At 43.0% G+C, this 22,527-nt stretch overlaps 1 protein-coding gene across 8 annotated transcripts in view; it reads right to left on the bottom strand.

Annotated features, from left to right (window-relative positions):
• myo6a (myosin VIa) overlaps positions 1–22,527 on the bottom strand; it is a 134,305-nt gene that overhangs the window by 47,523 nt on the left and 64,255 nt on the right. For all 8 annotated transcript variants that reach the window (XM_080490683.1, XM_080490687.1, XM_080490682.1 and 5 more), the window contains exons 13-18: positions 7,758–7,915; positions 6,824–6,915; positions 5,097–5,169; positions 2,883–3,010; positions 1,794–1,889; positions 698–868 (exon numbers count right to left, since the gene is read on the bottom strand). In XM_080490683.1, coding sequence (XP_080346809.1) covers positions 698–868; positions 1,794–1,889; positions 2,883–3,010; positions 5,097–5,169; positions 6,824–6,915; positions 7,758–7,915 — 718 coding nt within the window. The remainder of the gene's footprint in view (positions 1–697; positions 869–1,793; positions 1,890–2,882; positions 3,011–5,096; positions 5,170–6,823; positions 6,916–7,757; positions 7,916–22,527) is intronic.

Genomic DNA, 22,527 nt, shown 5'->3' with positions numbered 1-22,527 from the left:
TAGCCGCGCCTCGGCAGAGCGGCTTTTCCCCCCCGAGGCAGCCGGGGAGCAGCACGCAGCAGCCCTCCACATATATAACACTTATCAAATCTGATTCAGAGGCTTCCCAAAGTTTACCGCTGATGCCAGATGCATCTGCACAATCTGCAGACAGGAGCATCTCGATAACCTCATATAGTTACAGGCAGTTTCCTACAATTCTGCTCCAGGAAGGAAAGTGTTGGAGACGAGTCTGGAGCTGACAGCTCAGCAACACGGTGGCCTGTTTCCAGAGGTCACTGCGAGTCCACTTAGCCAACATCGTGATAGAAAAGTGACAAAGGTGTGTTTTAAGACGGATATTTATGCTATAATGAGGAGAAAAACATTCAATTGTTCATAATTGTTCAAAATTGTGAGTTTCATTTTACTACTGTAACATCAATCTGAAGGCTCTGTAGCTCCGACTAGTGGTGGGCGGCTGCATGACAAGTTAAGCAAACGTGAATTTGACGGTTAATAAAGTAAAAAGATCTGGTGGAGTCCAGCGAGAGCGCAGACGATTGGTTGTTTTACCAACTCGTCTCAGCATTCCTTGGCACCATTCCAGCCACGCGACTCTACAAGCAACTGGGATTAAATACCAATTTGCAAACAAAAACTCATCCCGGTGCAAACTAATCCAAAACGCTTTGGATTCCGTGGAGCTGGAACTGACCTTGAACTTGTTGCCGACGCTGATGAAGCTGAGCTTCCCGGCCTTCTGCTTCACGTCTTTGCTGTTGTTGGAGTTTTCGAAGAGCTCGCGGACGAAGCGATCCTTGGACTCGCTGATCAAGCACTCCAGAGACATGTGCAGAGCGTCGTTGTTCTTCTCCACAAACTTGGTCTGTGAGAGGGAGCACACACACACACACACACACACACACACACACACACGTTCAATGAAAAAGAACTACATCTGCATGCTAAGATCAACACACCGCGTGAGGACGAGCTCAGACTGAGTACATTTTGAGAAATGAAAAGACGTGGGGTCAAGAATTAACGTTAAGCATGACGCCGATTCATTTAGATTCATGTTCAGACTTTTTAAAATAAGCTGAAGCGTAACAAACCGAGTCGACCTTTTCATTCCAAAGTCAACATTTAGTGAATAAAGGAAACATTTTTAAGACTAAAAGACAAGAGATTGGAGATGAAATCAAAATTTGGGCCCGGTTGAAGTGAAAACGGAAGACTTTCACTGCATTTTGGGAATCCGTTTAAAGACAACTGTTAAAGTATAAATACAGCTGACAACACTAGACTTAGCTTACAGCATGGAGTAAAGAAAAAAAAAAGACATTCATAAAGAGAAATTTACGGAATGAGATCAAATGGAAAGAGAAAACGTAGAAGCGTGTCCCAATAAACTGCCTCACCACGATAACTTTCATCTAAATCTTCATTTATCACTTGTACAGATTTACTTTTATAAAAATGCTTACGGTAATATGAGGCAATCATGCCAAACTGCCGTGTTTGTTCATCCGCCCAGCTCGTCCTCTGTGCTCTGCTCCTTTAAGTTTATACACTGGTAGCTTACGGTTAGCGTACAAATATTAGTACACAGGAAGCGCCTCTGTCATTTAAAATCGTTTGACTTGCTTTTTTTCCTCAGGATCTAACAGGATCTCAATGGTCACTCGCTTTCATGTTAAAACCGCTGTGATCGCCAGCGTTTCCTCCGGCCCGGCGATCAAAGAGAGAGGAGGGGGGAATTATTTTGTGTGACATTTGTGTCGAAAAGAAGCCGAGGCGGAGAAACGCACCGTCTCGTAGCACACGGCTCCTGCAAAGTGTCTGATAATGAATCCTTCGTCGTCCCTCACGTTCCTGTGGACGGCCAGCTTAGACTTCCTGGGTACCTGAGGGACACACGCACACACACAGTTGATCACACGTTATGGACACACACACACACCCACACACACACACGCACACACACTCCAACTGTCAGACTCAGCAGAGTTCCTGCATGTTTTCCATTTACAGCAGCAAGTTAATTCCCGCTGCCGTCAATCACCCCGCCGCTGTAAATGAAGATTAAAGATTCGGTGTCAGCAAGTTAAACCTTCGTCCTTCACCCAAAACCCACTGAACTGGCGTCGGTCGCCACGGTAACGCGGACACTTTAAAGTCAATTTGACCGAGTGCTTTACGAGTGGGGGTTTAGAATCAGCTGTTTGCAGAGATTTCATTTAATCGCACTAAAAGTGGAAAGAGTGCCCATTTTGACAGTAATTCTGACACTTCCTGTGTGGCGCAGGTCGTTATCAACTAGATCTGGTGGCTCTGTTTGAAAAGCAACTCGCTAGCAGAAGTTCTTCTTGCAGGATTGCTGTTAAAAAATAGGAAAACGACACACATGCATCAATAAGTCCTCCCCCAAAAAAATCTAGCTTATTTAAAAAGAGAAAATAAAAAAAGGTTTATTCTGGCCAATATAATCAATATGATAAAATAATGAATTCTTCTTTTTAAACAATGATGTGAAACAAGTGAGAAAATGAAAAAATTAATAAGCACAACGTGGAATTCCATGTATGTGTCAGTAAGTTGATTTAATTTACTCCCTTTTGCTTTTGCTTTAAATAATTGAGCTGGTGCAGCACAATAACATCATCATTTGAAGAAATCAAGCGCTTAAAGGCAGATTTCATGAATTAAAGACCTTGTCAGAAATGGATTGGTAACGACATTCTGTTTTACTGGATTTAAATGTGTATCCAACACATTTGAAAAAATATACACAACGCCATTACTTTTGCATCATCTAAAGTAGTTTTCTCTGCCCAAATCAAAAGTAAATCTTCCTGGATTTGACGCGCTCCGACTCATTTCTGGCTGCGTGGACTCACGGTGAGACGGAAGTGGTTCTTGTGTTTGTTGTGCACGGTGTCGGTGAAGTGCTGGTCGCTGGGCTGAGGTAGACGGTTCTCTTCGTCCAGAATGTCCAGGATGCCCACCAACTTGGCCTCCACCAGGTCTGGAGGGAGGGGGGACAGGGACAGGGACGGGGGGGGGGGGGGGACACTCAGTGAATCAACGGATCAACGTGAGGACGACGCTCAGTCAGGCCAGATCTGATCAGAAATATGAATAAACATTTGATAAAACATTATAGTTAATAATAATAATATTACTAACGCAGTCATATTAGTTGTATTAGTACTAGTAATGTAGTAGGAATAGGAACAATAGTAGTAACTCATATTCATATTAGTAGTATTACTACTACTAGTATTAATAGCATGATTACTAGTGAAAGTAGTGATTGTAGTCTTAGTGCTGTAGTGATGTAATACTAATGCTGGTAGTATTACTATTATTGCATGGGTAGTAGTAATAATAGTAAGAATTGTAGTAGTAGGAGTACAAGTAGTAGTAGTAGTGGTAGCATTAGTAATTATAGTAGTAGTCATAATAGAATTAATAATATTAATAGTAGAGCTAGTAGTGGTAATAATACTAACAGTAGTAGTTTCAATGTATGCAGCATTTTTAAAATGTCGCTGTCGAAATGCAAAACTTTGCTGAAACAAAAACGAGTTTTCAGTCGATTGTTGTCTAAACTGGGATATATATAGTCAGAACATATAATACTGTTGAAAAACAGTTTCCCACAGACTGCGGCGAGTACAGAAGGGGAGTAGTTGTTGACCACCAGCCCGTATTTGAAATGTCTGGGTTATCATAGTCATGGAAAGAAGGAAACAGAAAGTTAGGGAAGATGACGCGAGGCGTTCGGAGGAGAAGCGATTTCCCACGCCGCTCGGAGACTCTGTGAGCAACACTTCCTGACATGAATCGACTGGTTGAGGCTGTTTGACTCCTACTCACAAGCCCACTCTGTTCGAGGACGGGAGGTCAGAGGAGCCCTGAGCGCTGAGCAGCCGCCACATTCACTCCAGGAAAACAAAAAACCAAATCATCCACCTCCTCCACTGCACAACCAGGACTAAAGCCCAACAGCAGGCACCTGCACGTGTTCACCGCTGCATGAGTAACTCCCCGAAACACCTGAACGAAACGTCTCCTGCCTCAAAGTTTCCACTTTGCATTAATGTCTGTGTTAATTCTTGCTTCACCTCGCATGAAGTCGTGTATCTTCTGTTTGTACAGACGTAATTTTCTGCCACATTAAGCGGGATTTTTTTATGCTCTCTGGTGACGCGCAAGCAAAGACGAGCTCGGGCTTTCGCAACACCTGCTGGGAACCCAAACAAACAAACATATTTAAGTGATCTGGTAGCGAGCGGTGCTCCGTGTGAGCAGCTCGCCTCCATCCAAGCTGATGCCACTGCAGTTCGGCGGTGAATGCTGATGTGGGACGTCAGCAGAAAGCCGTCATTAACCTCTCTCACCTCTAATCACCTCACATCCATCTCCCGCAGTAATGAAGACACATTTCAAAGCAGGACAGGAGTTTACATGCCCTGTGGGGTGGGGGTCTCCGTCACTCAATCTGTCCTGAAACTGCTTGCAGACCGAGCGACGAGGTCAAGCTGCGGAGAGCGAGTGCTCATGGTGATGAAGGCGAGCAGCCGGCGGCGCATTGAGGCCGTCAATAAGCAGCAAAAGGTTGTCAATACGACGTCCATATGGCCGCCTTCTGTCCAGCAGAGGAAGATTTCAGGGTCATTAAGAGAGAGGGGAGACCCTCTGACAGTGTTAACCACATCGTCGCCCCTCAACTGAGGTCCCACACACATTTCAAGTGGAAACGCAACGTCTTTGCCTTTGTTTTCAGCTTTCCTGCAGTTTCCGTGTAAACATGAAAGAAAATTGCAAAAACGATGACTTTGTACTTGAATCATGTCAACATGGCGTGAAGTTAATTGGTGACTGTACATCTGGGTTATATAACAGCTCTGAATATGACTGCGTCTGTTGGCTCTGTGCAGAAACTGACGTTGCACTGGTGATGATAGGCTGCCTGTTCAAAAGCAGTGACTGTACGCGGGTTTCCATCCTCTGCATGTAAACTGCTGTTCAGTGTGGAGAAGAACTCGGTGAACTCGGTTGGGGAACCTCTGAAGGCGCGGCCGCGCGCGCAGGATGACGAGACGCACCTATGCAGTCTTGATTGTCGACGTAGTGCACCTCGTTGACTCCGAGCCCCTCCCGCTGGTACAGCTCTTGCTCCTGGAAAACAGAGGCGAGACGTTTCTAATGAGAACCTGCAGCAGCATTCACAGCACGCTCTTCTAATGAGGGTGGCCACGAGTCCGCGGCTCGGGCCGGAGGGCAGCCCGACTCTCTGACAAGTGGCTCTCGCAATCTGAAGGTTCACGCTTTAACACTGAATCCTGCTCACACATGTTCCTGCACCAAGTCTGTCAACGGGAGGATTTACAGGGAAATGACATACAACAGTTTTTCCTAAAGCAATTACTTATAGTTTTACCAATGCTAGTAAGTGGACAGGTTTCACGTGTTCCTGATTAAGTCTGATAATTTTTTTTGCTAAATTGATTAAATTAAAAGTAGACAGAATAAAACTGAATAAAAATATTAAAATATAAGTAAATTACATTTCATACGTCAATGAAACAATTTCTTGATTTAAATCCACTGTTAATTTTAAAGATGGATCATCCAATTAGAACAGAGGTGTCAAATATAAGGCCCATGGGCAGAAACCGGCCCGCGAGCGGCTCCAATCCGGCCAAACCACCAAGCAAATTTACAGAAAAAACATCATTTTTAAACCAATTTCTTAAGAGTCGCCACACAACACAACGCTGAGACTCGAGCTGAGATATCAGTGATGCTGGTGCCGATATGAGAGCAAGCAAACTCGATTTAGCTTCAAAGCCATGCTATCAGGGTGAGTTTGTAAAAACACCCAGAATGCAACAGCTACAAGAGAAGTCCTTTGGACATTTCGCTGTATTTTGCAGCAGAAAGTTTCATTCAACTTGGCTTCATGTTGAGATTCTGGTCATTTACCTTAGAAATTGTTAGGTATTGTGAAAATGAAGAAACTTCCACAGATGCAACATCACAAATCCTCAAATCTCAAACCGATTCAAAAGCCTTTCCATAAGTCCTAAACCAGTCTAAACTACAACTCATTTAGTCTAAAAGTACTCTTAAGCCAGACATGGACAAATTCCAAAGAATTAGTAATCAATAAGTTTGAAACTACTCTGACAAAAAGACAAAAAAAAAAGGATAACATGGTACATCTTAGCCGCCGAACAGAAAAAATAAAGTAGCCAAAAGATATTGCTTGATCATTTTGTTGGTCAGAATGAACTTTAACTGACAATAAACCTGAATGACTGACAAGGTCAACAATCACCCTGTATCACATGGAGACCTCCACGTGGAACAAGAACACATTGAGCATGATCACCTTCCTGAATACTTTAGAGTGTTCAGAATCAACGTTCAGCTCAAGAGTTAACTGGAAACGAGACCATCAGAGAAAAATCGAAACGGTTGTCCAAGCGATTTGACATACAACTTCACCTTCGTGTTGCAAAATTGCATATGAAGTGAATATTTGTAAACTTCTTGACATAAACAGTGATCAACCCAAAGTGGGAAAGTTGACTCAGAGCCGTTTGATCTTTAGATAAATATCACTTTCATTTGAAAAACACGAAACCCGCAATTTAAAAATGGGACGTCTACTTATGTAAAATAACCGTCTGAAGAGATTAAAGCACTTAAATGTATAAATCCCGAGTCGTCTGTGTGCACTTGCTCCGATTTGTGTTGACTGATGTATCCCCCTTTGTCCCCGAATGGAACAAAATGATAATGATGAGAAGAAGCGCGCCGCTCTCACCTCTTTCAGGATGCGCTCGTTGAAGAACTGCTGCAGCTTCTCGTTACAGTAGTTAATGCAGAACTGCTCGAAGCTGTTGTGTTCAAAGTACTCTGCGAATCAGAAGGAGAGGAAGAGGTCAGTCTGATGTGGCAGCGTATTAAGAAATCATGCAAATGTCTGCTCTGATTGCTGCGCAGCATATGTGCAGAATAAACTGTGAAGAGAGGAGTGCTGGTGGCTTTCAGAGAATCAGCTGGCGTTTCAGTGGATAAATCAAACAGTGCTCTTTGGTTTTACAGTATTATACAGTACTGAATACTGTAGATATTGCAAATATCACTGCGACTGTGTGTCTTTCCCCCCCCCCGTCTGGGACTCTTGTATTCCCAACTCCTTATTTTGGCTCATCGCATGTTTTCCATAGCGACAGAGACCTCAAGTAATCCGATTAAACACTGATCTGAAAATCACAGCATGTAAACACTGTGATCTGATTGGATTGGTCCTGTGAGATTGTAGTCGATGGAATCAATCTCCTCACTTTATTCAGTGATCATGGAAACTGGATTATCAGATCTCTCAATCGGGAAGAAATCAATCGGATTAGGAAGAGGGACCGTGTGAATCAAGGGCGTCAAACATAAGGCCTGTGGTCCAAAATCGGCCAGCAAGAGGATCCAGTCCGGTCAAACCAGCAGGCAAATGGTAAACAAATGTCTTAAGAGTAGCGGACACAACACAGTGGTGGCAACAGAAAGACTTGTAAGTATCCACTCGTTACAAAGTTCTATTTGTCATCCAAAGACATTTCATAAAGACTAATTGAAGATGATTTTAGTTTTTTTCCTTAAGATATTTTGCCGACTCATGGTTGTTGAAAGCAGACTGGACCCCAAACCTGACACAACACCTGCTCTATGTCGTTATCACAGTGACGTGAAGGGAAACTGACCAAAGCCAGCGATGTCCAGCACGCCGATGAAGTTGGCGGACGAGTCGAAGGGGAAGCACTGGTTGACCCGGGTCACCACGTGGTCGAAGAGGCGACTGTAGACGGCCTTCGCCAACGCGTCCCGAGCATTGTTGGCCTGCTCCACCTTGAGCGGCACCCTGCAGAAGACACAGCGAGAGGAGAAAACCACATGAAACACCAAACAAACTCTAAAAAAGAAGAGAGCTGGTTCAAGAAAACTGAGCAGGCAAAAAACACAGAAGATTTCCATAAAGTCTGATGGGATGAGGCCACAGCTGGAGCAAATAAAGATTAAACACAAAACAGTGAAATATATCCAGACCTCCGTCTTCATGCCGTCACCTACATGCCTTTATCAAAAAGTGTGTTCAAATAGTGTTTGTGTTGTTGACTTCAGTTTCTAATTAAACATGCAACTAAGTAATACGTCGATATGTCAGACCCGGTGTGAACAGGTAGTAAATCAATAAAGGAGGTAAACATAAAACCAAGCAAGTCAGAAAATAGTGCAAAATTTAGTGAATAAGTACGTAAGGAACTAAGTAAATAATGTGTAACAAGGTTGAATTCTGATGTACGTAACAACCAAGTATATCACTAATTTAGTAACATAGGCCACTGTTGGACGAAAACATTTCCAAGTGACAGCTTTCGTTGCGTTTTTGGTGTCTGTTTACGCAACAAACGTGCTCAGAGCCACATTTAAAAACGCTTCAAATCCGTCTCCGTGGAAACGCTGCTACTGCAGACCAATATCGTACTAAATATTTCTACTGCACCAGTAGGGCGACAATGAGAACAATGTTTCCTCCGTCGTGTCGTGACTCCCCAGTCCATATTCTGTTGGACTTCGTAGTTTTATTTTGACAGTCACTGTAATAACAATGCAACTTGGTCGTCTGTCCACTAGAATGTTAGTGTACTCCCATTGTTATTGTTTATGGCGTCTGCAAGCATGTGCATGATTTTATTTAAAAAAAACAAAAAACAAACAACAGCACCCACTAGTGGCCAAACATGAAAACTACATAGTTTCCAGCATTTTTGTTGTTTCTGTGTAAACAGGCATAGCTCTCAAAAACGTTGCCATGTAAACATGAAAACACAAAAAAGATGAGTTTCCACTTCAAACTTTGCTTTGGGCCTTAGTCTGTCAATAACTAAGTAAACAAGTCACTAAATCTGGAAAGGTACTAAGTAAATAAGTAAGGAGACAGGTCAATAAGTAAGTATGTCGATCAATACAAAAGTGTGGAACTAATTAAGTAAAATGTATCAGCACGAGGGAGAGAAAGACCCCATCCCCTCCCGGTTAATTGCACCCCGGGTGGAGAAGAGTTAAAAATGTATGCGTATTCTGCTGCGTAGCACTTTGGAGCTAATTGCCTACAAAGTGTGTTTATAAATCTGGAGGATAAACCGAGTCTACCTGCTCACCTGAGCACTAACCCCTGAATGAACTGCTCTCACCTGCCTCTCCAAGCAGATAATTATGTTATTGACAGCTGGAGAAAGAGAGCCGGAGTGTGAGGTGGCAGCCACAAAGCCGGCGACAGAAAGCCGAAGCGGCAGCAGAAAGCTCTGAGGAGGTGTCGTAATTGCTCGTGACTGTGAGACGAGCTCCGTCGCCGCAGACAAAAGAAGTGACCTGATCGCAAAGATTAAAAAAAAAATTAGATTTACCATGTTAATCTGCCGCGGGGCCGAGAGTTTTCTGAGCTGGATCTACCGTCAGACTTTCCTCCGGCACGACGCGCAGGGCACTCGAGGACACGGTGGGAAGTGAGTCCACACCGGCGGCACTCAGGATAACGACTTCCAAAATCCATCTCCATCCTCCTCCTACTCCTCTACTGGAGGTAAATTATCTCCTCTGCACACACCTTGTTAAGCTACAGGCCATATCGGGGGGGGGGGGAGAGTGGCGTCTGGTGCCTCTCTGGTGTTTTTCCTAACACATTATGCTGTGTTAGCATGACCTGCTTGCCAAGGGAAAACCACCTGACACTCCGAGCTTTAATTCACTTCAGTGGCTGCACTCAGGTGGCATTTCCCACCAGAATTCTCTTTGTACCCCACTGCTGTGTAAAACTTCACAAATTTAGATTGTTATCAGTCACAGACACACATCGGGGAGGAGTCCAGGTTTATTCTGCAGGGCTGAGCTGAAGGAGGAACAGAGAGACCTTCAAAAGATGGTACCAACTCCAGCAGAGTCCCAATCTCAGCTGTGGCCACTTCTCAAACACGCTCCAACACCAATCATGCATAAGACTGGGAGAAAAGCTTCCTCGTGTTGCTTTTAAACCCTAAAATCTGTGCAAAGGACTTTGATTGTGTTACACTCACAGGGAGTCAATGACCACCGACGCAACATTGCTGCTGTTGCCATGGTTACAACCATTACAGGACATCACATCATGTAAAGCACCTATGACTGCACGTCCTGAATGAAGATGAATTGATACAATGTATGTATTGATTCCTTTATCTTCTGTACCCACTGTATCCTACAGAGGGCGCTAGTGCTGATCCCAGCTGACTATACAATGCTGCTATCATAATGACGACAGCCACTAGGGGGCACCATGAATCCTAATCATGGGTCCAATCGGTTCAAGGAGCTAGAATCTATATTAGCTTCGCCCCGGTCTCCAGGACAGTATTTTCAAGTGTAAACGGAAAATATATTCTTCGGTTGTGATTTTGGTGTCCGTTTCCACGACAACGGTGTTGGAAGTCACTGAAAATGAAAACTGTTGAAAACGCTCGGGCTCCCTCTCTGTTATAGACAGCAGAAAAGCTGCTACTCCTCATGCACACCACAGCCATTCGTAAGGAGTATATGCCGACAATAACGGCAATGTTTGCAATGAGTGTCATGACTCCTAGTCTATATTCTCCTCGGACTTGGTAGTTTTATACTTGAATCAGCTAAAACAGCAATCCAATTTGTTTGTCAGTCCATACGAATGTCCATGTACTCCCATTGTTAAAGTTTGTAGCATATTATTCTCTGTGTGCATGTGTGTGTTGTTTAATAACAAAAACAACCAACAGTACCCACTAATGGCCCAACATGGAAACTACATCATTTTCAGCATTTCTGTCATTTCCTGCGTAAATAGACATCATTTTCAAAACGCAAAATGAAAACGTAATGATGAGTTTTCACATAAAATGTAGTCGTGTAAGCAGGGTCTTAATCTACATTGCAGCGATCGTGATTACTACAGACATTAGTGGGCACCACACGTTGTATTTTATAGGCACTCTTGGTAAAATTGAATCCTATGGATCCATTCATCCATCTAGAGTATGATTCCTTCTATGCATCCAAACATCCTTCCATATCTCTATCCATAGCCACTTTATTCATGAAGCTGGAGTTAATCCGATTGCTCCAGCAAGCATCTACCCCAAGGACATTACTTCGACACATGGAAAGGGGGGAAACGCGGGATTATCCCTTTTTTTCCTAAGAAAGGGAGGTTCTGAAGGACTTTTCCGAGGTTCCATAATATATTCTACAATCTCCTGTTGGAAGCCGGAGGCCTGACTGACCAGATTGATATTTGTCCTTCGTCGTAAGGGTCACTGCGCTATCTCCCCTTTGCTTAAACGGACAAGAGGCAAATCCAACAACTGCAGAAGAGTTTATATTGTGTGCAAAAGACATGATCACTACTAGTTGGCTCATTAATTATTGCAGATACCTCTTGATATTGACAGCCAATGAGGTAACTCCTGCCTCAAGTATAGTATAGCATCACAGGTTGCAGGGTTACAGGGTGCTGCATCACTTCTACAAACATTTGATCTCCAACATCCTCCACTGTTCTTCAAAGCTGATCAGTTTTCTGCCCGACAGAGGTCAAGACCCCCCAATGTGCCTCTATTAGTTCAGCTTCTGGTCGCGGCTCCAACAACAACAAAATAAAACAGAAGGTGTTTGGTCATTTCGACAAAGTTACAAGCACCAAGTGGGCCTTAAAATCAAACTTGTCACCTGTGAAAACTCCCAACGCTCCTCACCTTGACTCCTGCCCTTGTCCCACTCCCTGCCATGATTAATTCATGCTGTTGGCTTCTCGCCGGGGGGGGGGGGGGGGGGGGGGGGGTGTCTGGACCACTGAAGCCAAAGGTTTTTACCGCAGCAGTGAGGTTCTCTCATTTAAAAAACAAGAGGTCTAAATGCAAGGGCAGCATAATGTCAGAACACTAATCATACAAGAGGGCTAATATGTATTCCCGATGAGCCTCTACACAGTTTTCTTCCTCTTCTTTGTGTAATTACTTATATCTCCTCGTGTAGATGCTGAACTCTGCTGCAGCTCGGCTCCGTGATCAAAGATGCAACTTGAGGCGGAAATGGACTTCAATTTAGACTTTTTTTTTTTAAACCATTAAAAGAAATGTTGTGATGTGTAACAGGAAGACATTTGAGCCACTTCTGACTGCACAGCATTAGACTACATTAAGAAGCAGCCCATTTAAAGACATTTACAGCTCATCCACAGGTTCCAGCTGAAAGCACACTGAGCCAGTTAAGCAAAGAGAACATCTCTTCTTCTCTGTGTTTTGGCCATTTGGACACAGTAAATGGCCAAAAACAGACTTGAATATACCCAGAGTGAATTTTATCACGTTTTTGTACATTAAAAAGAAAATATGTTTGGAGTGAATTATTTTGTTGGACTTTATTAGGGATCTTTAAACACCTGAATCATCCAAAGAAACGTCATTTGTAATATATCTATCAAATCTTAAGACGAGTAAAAAAAGAAAACAACCAACGTTTGACTTGTGTTAGTAACTCGTGTTTTCATTGAAGCTTTACAGGCTAAAAAGCATGAAGTAACAATCGTGGCTGGTTGCAGCATAGCGCCAAAATCCCAAAAGCATGGCTTTTTTTTATTTATTTCTGCAGTGCCTTTTGTATTTGTAATTATCTTAGGATATTTATACTTTGGGTGCTGTGGGTTTTGTATACATGTTTTGGCTCTTGCATTTGCGTTGTGGCTTTTGTTTCTGGGTTTGTGGCTTTTGTATTTTTGATGTATCGTTGTGTATTTGTAACATAGCTGTTGTGGATTTGTGTTATGGCTTTTGTATTTTGGCTTTTTTTGCATTTCCATTGTTGATCTTGTATTTGCATTGTGTTGTGGCTTGCTCATTGTTTTGGCGTTTTCTTGCCTCCCAGTTTGTGTTACGGGTGATTATCTTCGTGTGAACAAACTATGCATATTCTTTTTTTTAATGCGTTCGTATGATTTTGTACACCAGAAAATTTGTCATGACACTCCCGATTCATCCCACAACTTCAAGTGCAGAGTCCAGATGGGCAGCTTCAACTTGCTGTGAAAACAAACCACTTCAGAGAAAATATGTTTCTAATTCTGCTCGGCAATAACCAGCAACACTACATCTGGTGAGAAGCTCGGGCTGTTTTCATCTCCATAATAGTGGCGTTTCATTCTGCCATAAAGGAATGACACATCGTAAGTGACGAAAAATGCACAACTAGAAGCTTTAAGATAGAAAACCATCCAGCCCTCAGTGTTGAACCGAGTTGGAGAAACATTGGGAGGAAAGTGGATGGACGTGCCAAAGCCACAGACGCTCGCGCAGGTTTGTTTAGGTTGACAAACTCGTGCCCCTCCACTTCCACAAGCTGCACACTGCCGACCTCATCTGGCAGGGCCGCTGTGATTGGCATCTCTCATTATCCCTTTGCATCCTGCGAAATTACGCCTCCGTTAAGATGTTCCCCTTACATGGTCAGGTCCCGCCCGCCCGTCTGCCGCTTGAATCTCTTTCATCACCTTTTTCTTTATCTCACAATCCATCCATCTTCTGTCTCTCACTCCACTCGGTACTTCTAAACTCGATTATCTCCTCAATGTCTCACTCCAACTTTCTCTCCAACCCCAGAATCACTTTACTTCTCCTCCCTTTCAGACAGTCACCTGTTTTCTCACTCATTATTTTTACCTCCTCGGTCGGTTGAATTAAAGACTCAAAATTTAGCTTTCGTGAGTACAGCGGCAAAGAAAGAATCATTCAAGGATAATCTGATCAAGAACTCACACCGCAGTGGGAGCTTCTGCATAAACTGGTTTAAATCCAGTCGAGCCTTTCTGTGTGGAGGTTCCATGTTTTCATTCCATTTCAAGCATGTTATTTTTCCATTGAATGTGTACGTAATTGAAAAGGAGCTCAAAGAAGATAAATTTATAGTGGGTGCCCGTTTCTTCAAACACATAACAGAAAAGAAAAGTACAAAATGGACTGAGCATTTAAACCCATGTGCTCATGAAATTTACTCCCAGACAAAAAAAAAAACATGTTTGGGGAAGGGATGTCCTGATTGGGTTGGAAGTATCTGATTTCAGCCTTCAATAATTGATCTGCAAAATGAACCACTATATAAATTTTTAATGGTTGTTGTCATAAACTGAGCACTGTTTTGTGATGCGTTGTAAACAGCCCTGCAACATTCCCACCACAGCAGCAACAGCATGAAGAAGCTAGACAGTCAGCATTGTGGGAATATTTCGAAATAGAAAGTCGAAACAGTCAAATAACCACTCGCAAGATTTATAATCGAATCATTCCAAGAGCCGGAAGCGTCGGAGCTTCGTTCAATACATCCTTTCTGACATCAAAAAGTAAACACGCAGCAGAGTACACAGGGTTCGCTAAAGGTGCGGCTGTATTATATCACATCAAAGGCCCTGTTTATACCACAACTTTGAGTTGAGAAGGCTTCCGGAGTCCAAAGGACGATGCAGAGTTCTTTTTAAAAGCACGGTTATCCACTACACACAGAACAAGGATATTGATGAGTGGAGGGGAGAGGCGCTTTAATCGTTCCGTACAACAATGCCGCAACGAAATGCCGCTCTGTAACCACGGTTTTAAAGCATTCGGATCGGCGGTATATCCTGATGTCTCCACATTATACCTCATTAAGCATTTCACCCAGAGCTGCTCTACAAACGACGTGACACATAAACAAGATCATTGAAAACAAGAAGTGACCACTGTTAGTTATTGGTATTCACCAGCACCTCTATGTGTTCACCTGTAAGCGAGCCGTTTAGTGTTGGTCGGGTCATGTTTTATGAGCAGGGGAATGCCATGAGGGCAGTTAGAGTTAGAGACTGAACAGCTAGAGATTGAGCTTGAAGAGGAACCCCAGCAGAGCTCTGTGCTCACGAGGAGACAGTGGGATTTACTCAGAGCAACAAATTTCAAATTAAGCAGAGTTGTTGATCCATCCAACCACCCTGACAGCTTCCCTGGAGGGGGACTGTGTCTTCAGCAGTATCAGCATTACCACATTGTCCTCTCAATAAATCCTGGTGCTGCTAGAAATCATCGTGTTGTGACTCTGCTTCATGACATTCATTTCAACAACTAGCGCTCTTGTTTCCTTCCATAGTTTTGGGTTTTACTGCTGCCTCAATTTCCCTGGGTTATAAAAGTTGGAATGTTGATTTCAGTCAGAAAGCAACAAGGTCAGCGATTCACTTGTTCATAGTTTTTGTACAGGCGTGAGGAAGAGGATAGTGTGTTCCTGCAACAACTCTGTGCCTAACAGAAGGCAGGTGGCTGCAGTAGTGAAGAGAGTAGCGAGAGATCAACATAGACTAAAGTGGAGTCTTAAGCCTTCCGCATACGGTGCGATTTTTTTGACCGAAGGTTTGAGTCGCACCGTGAGCCCGGGTAGAGGACGACGTTGTCCTCGTAAGCCTGCGATCAATATCAGACAGTGTCAGATATCTGGGGCGATTGTAGCTGCTGCTGCGACCAGCGAGACGTTTGTCTCGTTTGTTTTGTTGGAAACAAGTACTTACTTCAAGTTCCCTTTGCAAAATTTGCATCTCAAGTCGGTCTCTATTTCCGAACCGTGTCCATATTCTCTCCCCCTTCTCCTTTTTTGGGATTTCTTCCCAAACACATAAATCCCACAACGCAGAGGTCCGTTCATGTTTAGGACATGATTCCGCAAAACATGATGCTGCAGCACATCGGCTGTGACTCAGCTTGTGTTTTCATCATACAGTCTGCACACAGAAAACCTGTCGTAGCTGTGTTGATGTCGTACAGTGTGGCGGGCTGTGACTTATAAGACTGTCAAATTCACACAGTGTGTGAAAGGCTTAAAGAAGTGTAACGCTTGAGATGCAGCTTCCGCTGCAGATCTATAAAAGAACAGTGCAAATTGAGGCGACGTTTACTCGACAACATTTCAAGTGGAAAAACGCATCATTTTTGCATTTTCGTTTCAGAAACGTTTTTCATTTACCCGTTTTGAAAATGGTGTCTGTTTTCACAGAAACAGCAAAAACTCTGAAGACAATGTAGTGAGAATGTTGAGCTACTAGTGGGTGCTGTTTGATTTTGTAATGAAGCCACACACACACACATGCACAGAAAGAACAATACGCTATAAGCGTTAACAATGGAAGCACACGGAGATTCTAGTGGACAGACGACGTTGAGTTGAATTGTTTTTATGGTGACCGTCAACTATAAGACTACCAACTCCCAGAAGAATATAGACTGGGAGTCCACCCGCGCATGTGCAGAAAACCTATTTACCACAGGTATTGTACCCATGCGCAGGAGCAGCGTTTTCAAAAGTTGCGTTTTCAGTGGCTCAGAACAACGTTGTCGTCTAAACAGACATCCAAAACACAGTTTTCTGTTTTCACTTTGAAACGTTGTGTAAACGGGGGCCTTATACTAAAAATGCTGCTCTGGTTCAGATTTCTACGAACTATGTATTTTAAATAATGAATTTGAGCAGGGTAGTGGAGTTTTAGTAGATTTTAGATCAGGTTTTTAAGATCAGGCTCAGAGCGGAAATTTTGTCTACTGAAGAGATCAGTCTGACCAGCTGCCATCAGAATTATGTCTCAAACCACACGGACAGACACAAACGCATGCGTCTACATATCCTCCACCACAAGCTGTCAAGAGTTCTCTTTAGGAACAACGGCACAAGCCGAGCGCACGTCTAATGACCGTTTGACTATAAACGGTGTAACCTTGTGTGTTCTCGACTGCCACGGAGGGAAATAAATTATCTTGTTAACAAGGGTAGAAAATGTCGTCTGACTTCTTCACAGCAGCTTTAAAAGCATCAAAAGGTTACCGACAGCACCGGTGGCACAGTGAGTCACTTTGTTGACTTGTAATTAGTCGGCTCAGGTTTGGAGCGCTGCTACAAGTTCATTATGCATTTAGAGTGCTGTTTGTTTCAATTATGCTGTCATCATGCGCCTATGTTCTTCCAGACCTGACATTTCTATCTGACCAGAGAGTGAGACACTTTATATTTATTTAAAAACCCTCTGAATAATGAGCACAGTCGTCCCAGACCGCCGGATCAGCAGCAAATGAAAGCGAGTTACTTTGCAGAAACTTCCCCCTGGCTCAGATGAGCTGTGACCTTTTCTTCAACAACCCGAAAAGAAAACAAATCCAGGGAGATTCAATAGAATTAGAAAAGGACTGTCGGGAGGTTGGAGCAATTGTTTTCCATGGTGTCAACCCAACCATTTCAAGCAATGTTGTTGACATGTGTTGGTTGCATTGATAAAGGTAGAAACACTCTCCACCACCTCTCTGTTGGCTCTATGTCATTACACACCAATGTTGGCTTTCAAGGCAACATTGACAAATCAGTTTCAGGCAAGTTGCAGAATTACTTTAGGCTGGACAACTGGGAGCAGTTTGAGGTTCAGCGCTCAAGGTCCCTCCGACCTATGGAGCGTGAGGATTGGGTAATGAACCAATGACCCGCCGATCAAAGGACGACCGCACTACCAACCCAGTCACAGCAACTAGTTTCTAGATTGTTTTAATCACATTTCTAAAGGGTCTTTGACCTTGGTTTGGCCTGGTTACTAAACAGTTTTAAACTGGTTTGTTTTAAATTTTTCTTAACATGTATAGGCTGATTTCTTGCCAGGTTTTGGCCTTGGTTTTTAATTGCCGTTGTTTTTGTAAATTAGCCGGTTGTTTCAGGCTGGTTTCTAAAGGGTTTTTGATTGAGGTTTACCCTGGTTTCTCAAAGATTTAGAATAAGGGCTTTGAACAGAGACTTAGATGAGGTTATAACTAGTTAGAAACAATTCCGTGTTATTTTGGATTGTTTTCCTAACGGCTATTCGATTTCAGTTTGGTAACCTGCCAGCATTTGGTCTGGTACCAAACTACCCAGTATGAAATGTGTTGCCTTGCCCTGCACCAACCGTGACATTTTAAGATATTTTAAAGCTTTATTATTATTTTCTTAAAATATCTTGTGACTTTGACTGTATCCATGTGAGCTTCAAGAATTATGGCTGCATATGCTCAAGACGTAGACAATTTACATTCTGGCCAGAAGGTCCAGTTGTTCAAATCCGTATATGTGAAATATAGATGAACTGGTTTCTTACACATAACCATTTCTGCTGCTGCACATCTCAATCACTGCTTTCTCCTCATCCTCTCTGCCTCTTCATCTCCTCTCTGCTTGAACAAACACAACCCCCACCACTCCAACACACTGCAACAGCACATTACCTTTCCTCTAACCGTGCTCGTTTATTTAGTTTGCTTCACTGTCACAGCAAATAATTAGATTCCTGTTGCTAAAGCGTACAGAGCAGGGAAAAAAATAAAAAAAATAAAAATACAAATGCGTGGTTTTAATTTTGACGCTCTTTAAATCCCATCTCCCTCCCACACTTCCTCTTCCTCTGTCTTTAGTTCTCCCCTTCTCTCTGGCTGTCTCTCCCACTCTCTCAGCCGTCTGCACTCCTTCCTTACATAACCGAAATAAATAACCAGCTTAGGGTGAAGCAGTCGGTTGGCGGGCGTCCAGCTTGCTGCCTCACAGGGATTCACCCACTGTTTGTCATTTTATCCACTTTCGCCAACTGTGAAATTACAGCAATAATCCTGTGAAATTTTCATATAAATCAGCAACAGTATGGATTCAACACGGGCGAAGTATAACGCAGGAGTGAGCCAACCTTTAAATAGTTCGGGAACGCTCCGGCGCTCTGAATACTCCTGAAGACGACTTTCAGTACCTTTATTTGATGCACATTTCAGAGGTTAGTAATGTCCTTTCTCCAGCAGGACATTCGTCTTACAGCATTTCCCACTTTTTAGGAAAATCCAGACAAGGAATAATACAAATAGCTTGTCAGCAGATCTAATTAATAAAGGTTAAATCAAAAGAGTTACCACAAAGCAAAAGGTGCAGCACAAATGTAAGAATCACAACTTGCATGGAAAAACATACATCAGTGGCAAAGGCTGCCAGGCAAGGTGCCTAAAACCATAGAAAGACACCTGGGGTTCAGTATCTTATCCAAAGAGACTTTAGGAGGCTGAGATGGGGATTAATCGGCCAACACTGGCACTGAAAAATGGTCTCCTCTACCACCTGAGCCACAGCTATGCCCCGAAGACACGGGCAGATCGAGTTGTCATGTTTCTGGACAACTCACCTTCAGTCATGGCAAAGATATTCAAGAATGAGACAATGACGCAGAATATAATCCATTGGTTTTGACGAATTCATTGATCTATCTTCTGCGTCATCCTAAACTGTGTTAAAAAGCAAGAAAATTAAAAAAACTAAACATTTTGAAACTAATGTATTTCATTTTTACAACTAAGCAACATTAAAAAGCAATATAGAAGTATGAATCAGAATGTTGCAGAAAGCGGTATTACAGTTAAACTAAGTAGGTAGTGCAGATAAATCAGTAATACCCGTTTTTGCCACAAGATGGTGCAGAGAGTCACTTGACCACTTTCTCTGCCTTCAGTACAAGAACAGAACAAGCAGCAGAAATCTGTCAACGGCTCAAGACTTTGGTAGCAACTATTATCAAACTGCTGAAACTCAATTGAAAAGGGGACTCACTACTGCAACACAGAGGGCAAATGTTGAATTACTCAAAATCTTACATGCTCTACTTTTAAGAGACCAAATTGTCACTGAGGCAATCTTAAGCTCTAAAGTGTTTCATTAAAAAAAAAAAAAAAAAAAAAAAAAACCTCCACAATGAGGTAGTTGTTCCCACGGTTGGGTCAAAGAGCTGAGGTTGCTGGTTTGAACTTTCTGCTGGCTTTAAGGGCCTTTCTTTGTCGACTTTGCAGGACATCGAACTGTGCAGGTTTTCTTTCCAGATAGTCCAGTTTCTTACCACAGACATGCTTTGTTAAGTTGGGTATACTTGCATGTGAAGTGTGTCTATGTTGGTTATGGCCTGGCAAAAGGTGTTGAATCGGCCGCGATATGAATGGTCTCTGAAAATCTGACAAAAATAAAAAATAAATTCTCGATATCTCAAAAAAGAAGCTCATTCTTCAGTGTTTTAATGCACTGAAGCCGTCATGACAAGACCCTGGTATGTGTATTCTGGCTACTTTCCAACATTCATGAATAAGGCTGATAGACGACTACAGCAAAAAGGCCAACTGAGATAATATGAGTTTAAGGGTGTACTGCACTTTCCCGTCCATACGGGGGACATAAACGTTTCCAAACATAGTAAGTCCTCGATAGAAATGAAACGCATAGAGCTGAGAGCATTTGATAGCTGATGGTTGGAGATCATGGGCGATGCAGTTAAATAATGTTTGGCACTGTGAGTCAGTGGCACTATCTACTCTGGAAGATACTTGCTCATTATTTCTTTGGATAACTTTGCCTAAAACCGTGGCAAATGGCAAAGCTAATTAAGAGTCTGGCACAAACAGAATAAAATTCTCGAGTTTAAAGTGTTTGGTTAGTTGCCAACATTCGTCTGTGTGGTTGATGAATGCAGAGTGAGGCAGCTCGGTGGACGTCTGCATACCAATAAGTAGGCGGTTGACGCTGAGGGTGGAACAGCGGCGTCATGATTAGCATTGCAAGATAACTGGAGCTAAGTGAGCAAGATCGTCCTGCAATGATGATGATGCTGGTGTCATCCCCATTTCTGTTTGTCCATCTGTTAAAGTGCCTTTGGGTAAGACACTGAACTCCAAGTGGCTCCAACGGGTGGACGAACACATGGAGACTGAATGGTGGACGTAGTGCTTAGCCCCCTGGTACTACCTATAGATGACTCGGCAGTAGTTTTAAATGTGAACTATTTCAAAACACTGAGCATCATTATTAATCCTGATTTTGTGAATGAAGACTGCATTTCTTACAATATTAATTGTTTCCAGTGTGGCTGCCTTGTGGTGCCTTTCTTCCCCGAGGGGGACAAAAATGCTGGAAATTATTATTATTATTTTTTTTGTCTACAACCCCCCCCTCTACCATCTGCCACCACCAGAAAGTCTGTCGCCTCCTTGTGCGAAGAGGATTCGTTGCTTTCTCAGTCAAAAGGTTTTTCTTTCTGGGCTTTAATGGGGAGAATAAACATGTTGGAAGTGATTTTTTTCCCATCAGCTTTTCATTCTTCCCCACCATCTGCCACCAGCCCGGGCTCCAGGAGCTTCATACTCATTCACTCCGTTCTCCACAAAGCAATCCAGCAGATTTTAAAGGTATAAAGTGCAGTGTAACAGGATATCAGGGGGCACTTCTCAGCTCAGCTTTGTGTTTGTACTTAGACGAAAAAGGTCAATCCATCAATGATACCCGCAGGAGACAACCTGCACTCTGAATTTATTTCCTTCTGTTTACAATGTCGAGGTGGGAAGAGGCAGTCGGGTCTTGCTGCGTTTGTTTTCGCTCGTTTTTAGCAGCGACGACACCGAAAGCCCAACGGTGACATACAGATGCGGAACATTTGATCTGCTCCGAAAGCCTGAATAAAACAGTTGAATCTGTCCGTTCACCAGGGAAAGGATGTAAATGACATGCAGCGCGGCGTCGACTGACACTTTGAGAGACGGCCGGCGACGGGAAGCAGCTTTTAATTCGCCGGGGCCGGCGCTTCTCTCGCCGCAGTTGAAAGAGGAGAAATAAACATTAGCGTGGGAGGTTTGAAATCGAGGCGAGCGGCTTGGCATTCAGAGGGCGTGCGCCGGGGTCGAACTGCCAGCACAACAATTGCTGGACTTTTGAGTGACTGAGTTCAGTCTAAATGCAAACAGGAGACTTGGCTGGAGGAGGCTGCCTCCATGTCTGTGTTTCTATATTGAACCATTTCTCTCTGACATAACACTCCAACACTGAATCCGTCAACATTCAGAATAACGCAGTAATCACGCAACAATCACAGCACTTAAATTGCAACGGAAATGTTTGGGCTGCGATGAAGGAGGAAAAGTGTTTGCTGATGACTTTTTGGTATTTGTTCAGTGTAGTAAACGGTAGAAAGGTCAGGGGAAAGTGCCGCTTTTCCAGTGTGGGGTTGGGAGTCCATAGGGGGCGCCAGAGCACTTCAGCATCAGGAAAAAAAATCTGAGGGTCAGCTTGATTTTGATTTGTTTATTTTTTGAGAATTCAAATAGAAAATTGAGAATAGGGTGAAATTTTACTTTATTGAAAAATATCTCTTCTTTGATTGGGATAGAAAGATTTCTCAATGATTGAATTGAGGGCTACACAATTTATTGCAAATGTATAATTATCACAAAATTAACATGAGCAAAAGCAATGGCTTCATAATCCTAGGGAAAGAAATAGATAATCTGGCTCATAGATACTACTGAGTATACCAGCATATACCCTGGACTACACCACTGCTTTATGGTAACTATTGAGAAACAGTGCATCATTACAACTGAA

Source organism: Lipophrys pholis (assembly GCF_963383615.2).
Source record: "Lipophrys pholis genome assembly, chromosome: 21".
In the NCBI taxonomy this organism is placed as follows: domain Eukaryota; kingdom Metazoa; phylum Chordata; class Actinopteri; order Blenniiformes; family Blenniidae; genus Lipophrys; species Lipophrys pholis.
The sequence above is the reverse complement of the archived record's forward strand: the minus strand, read 5'-3'. Positions and strand labels throughout refer to the sequence as shown.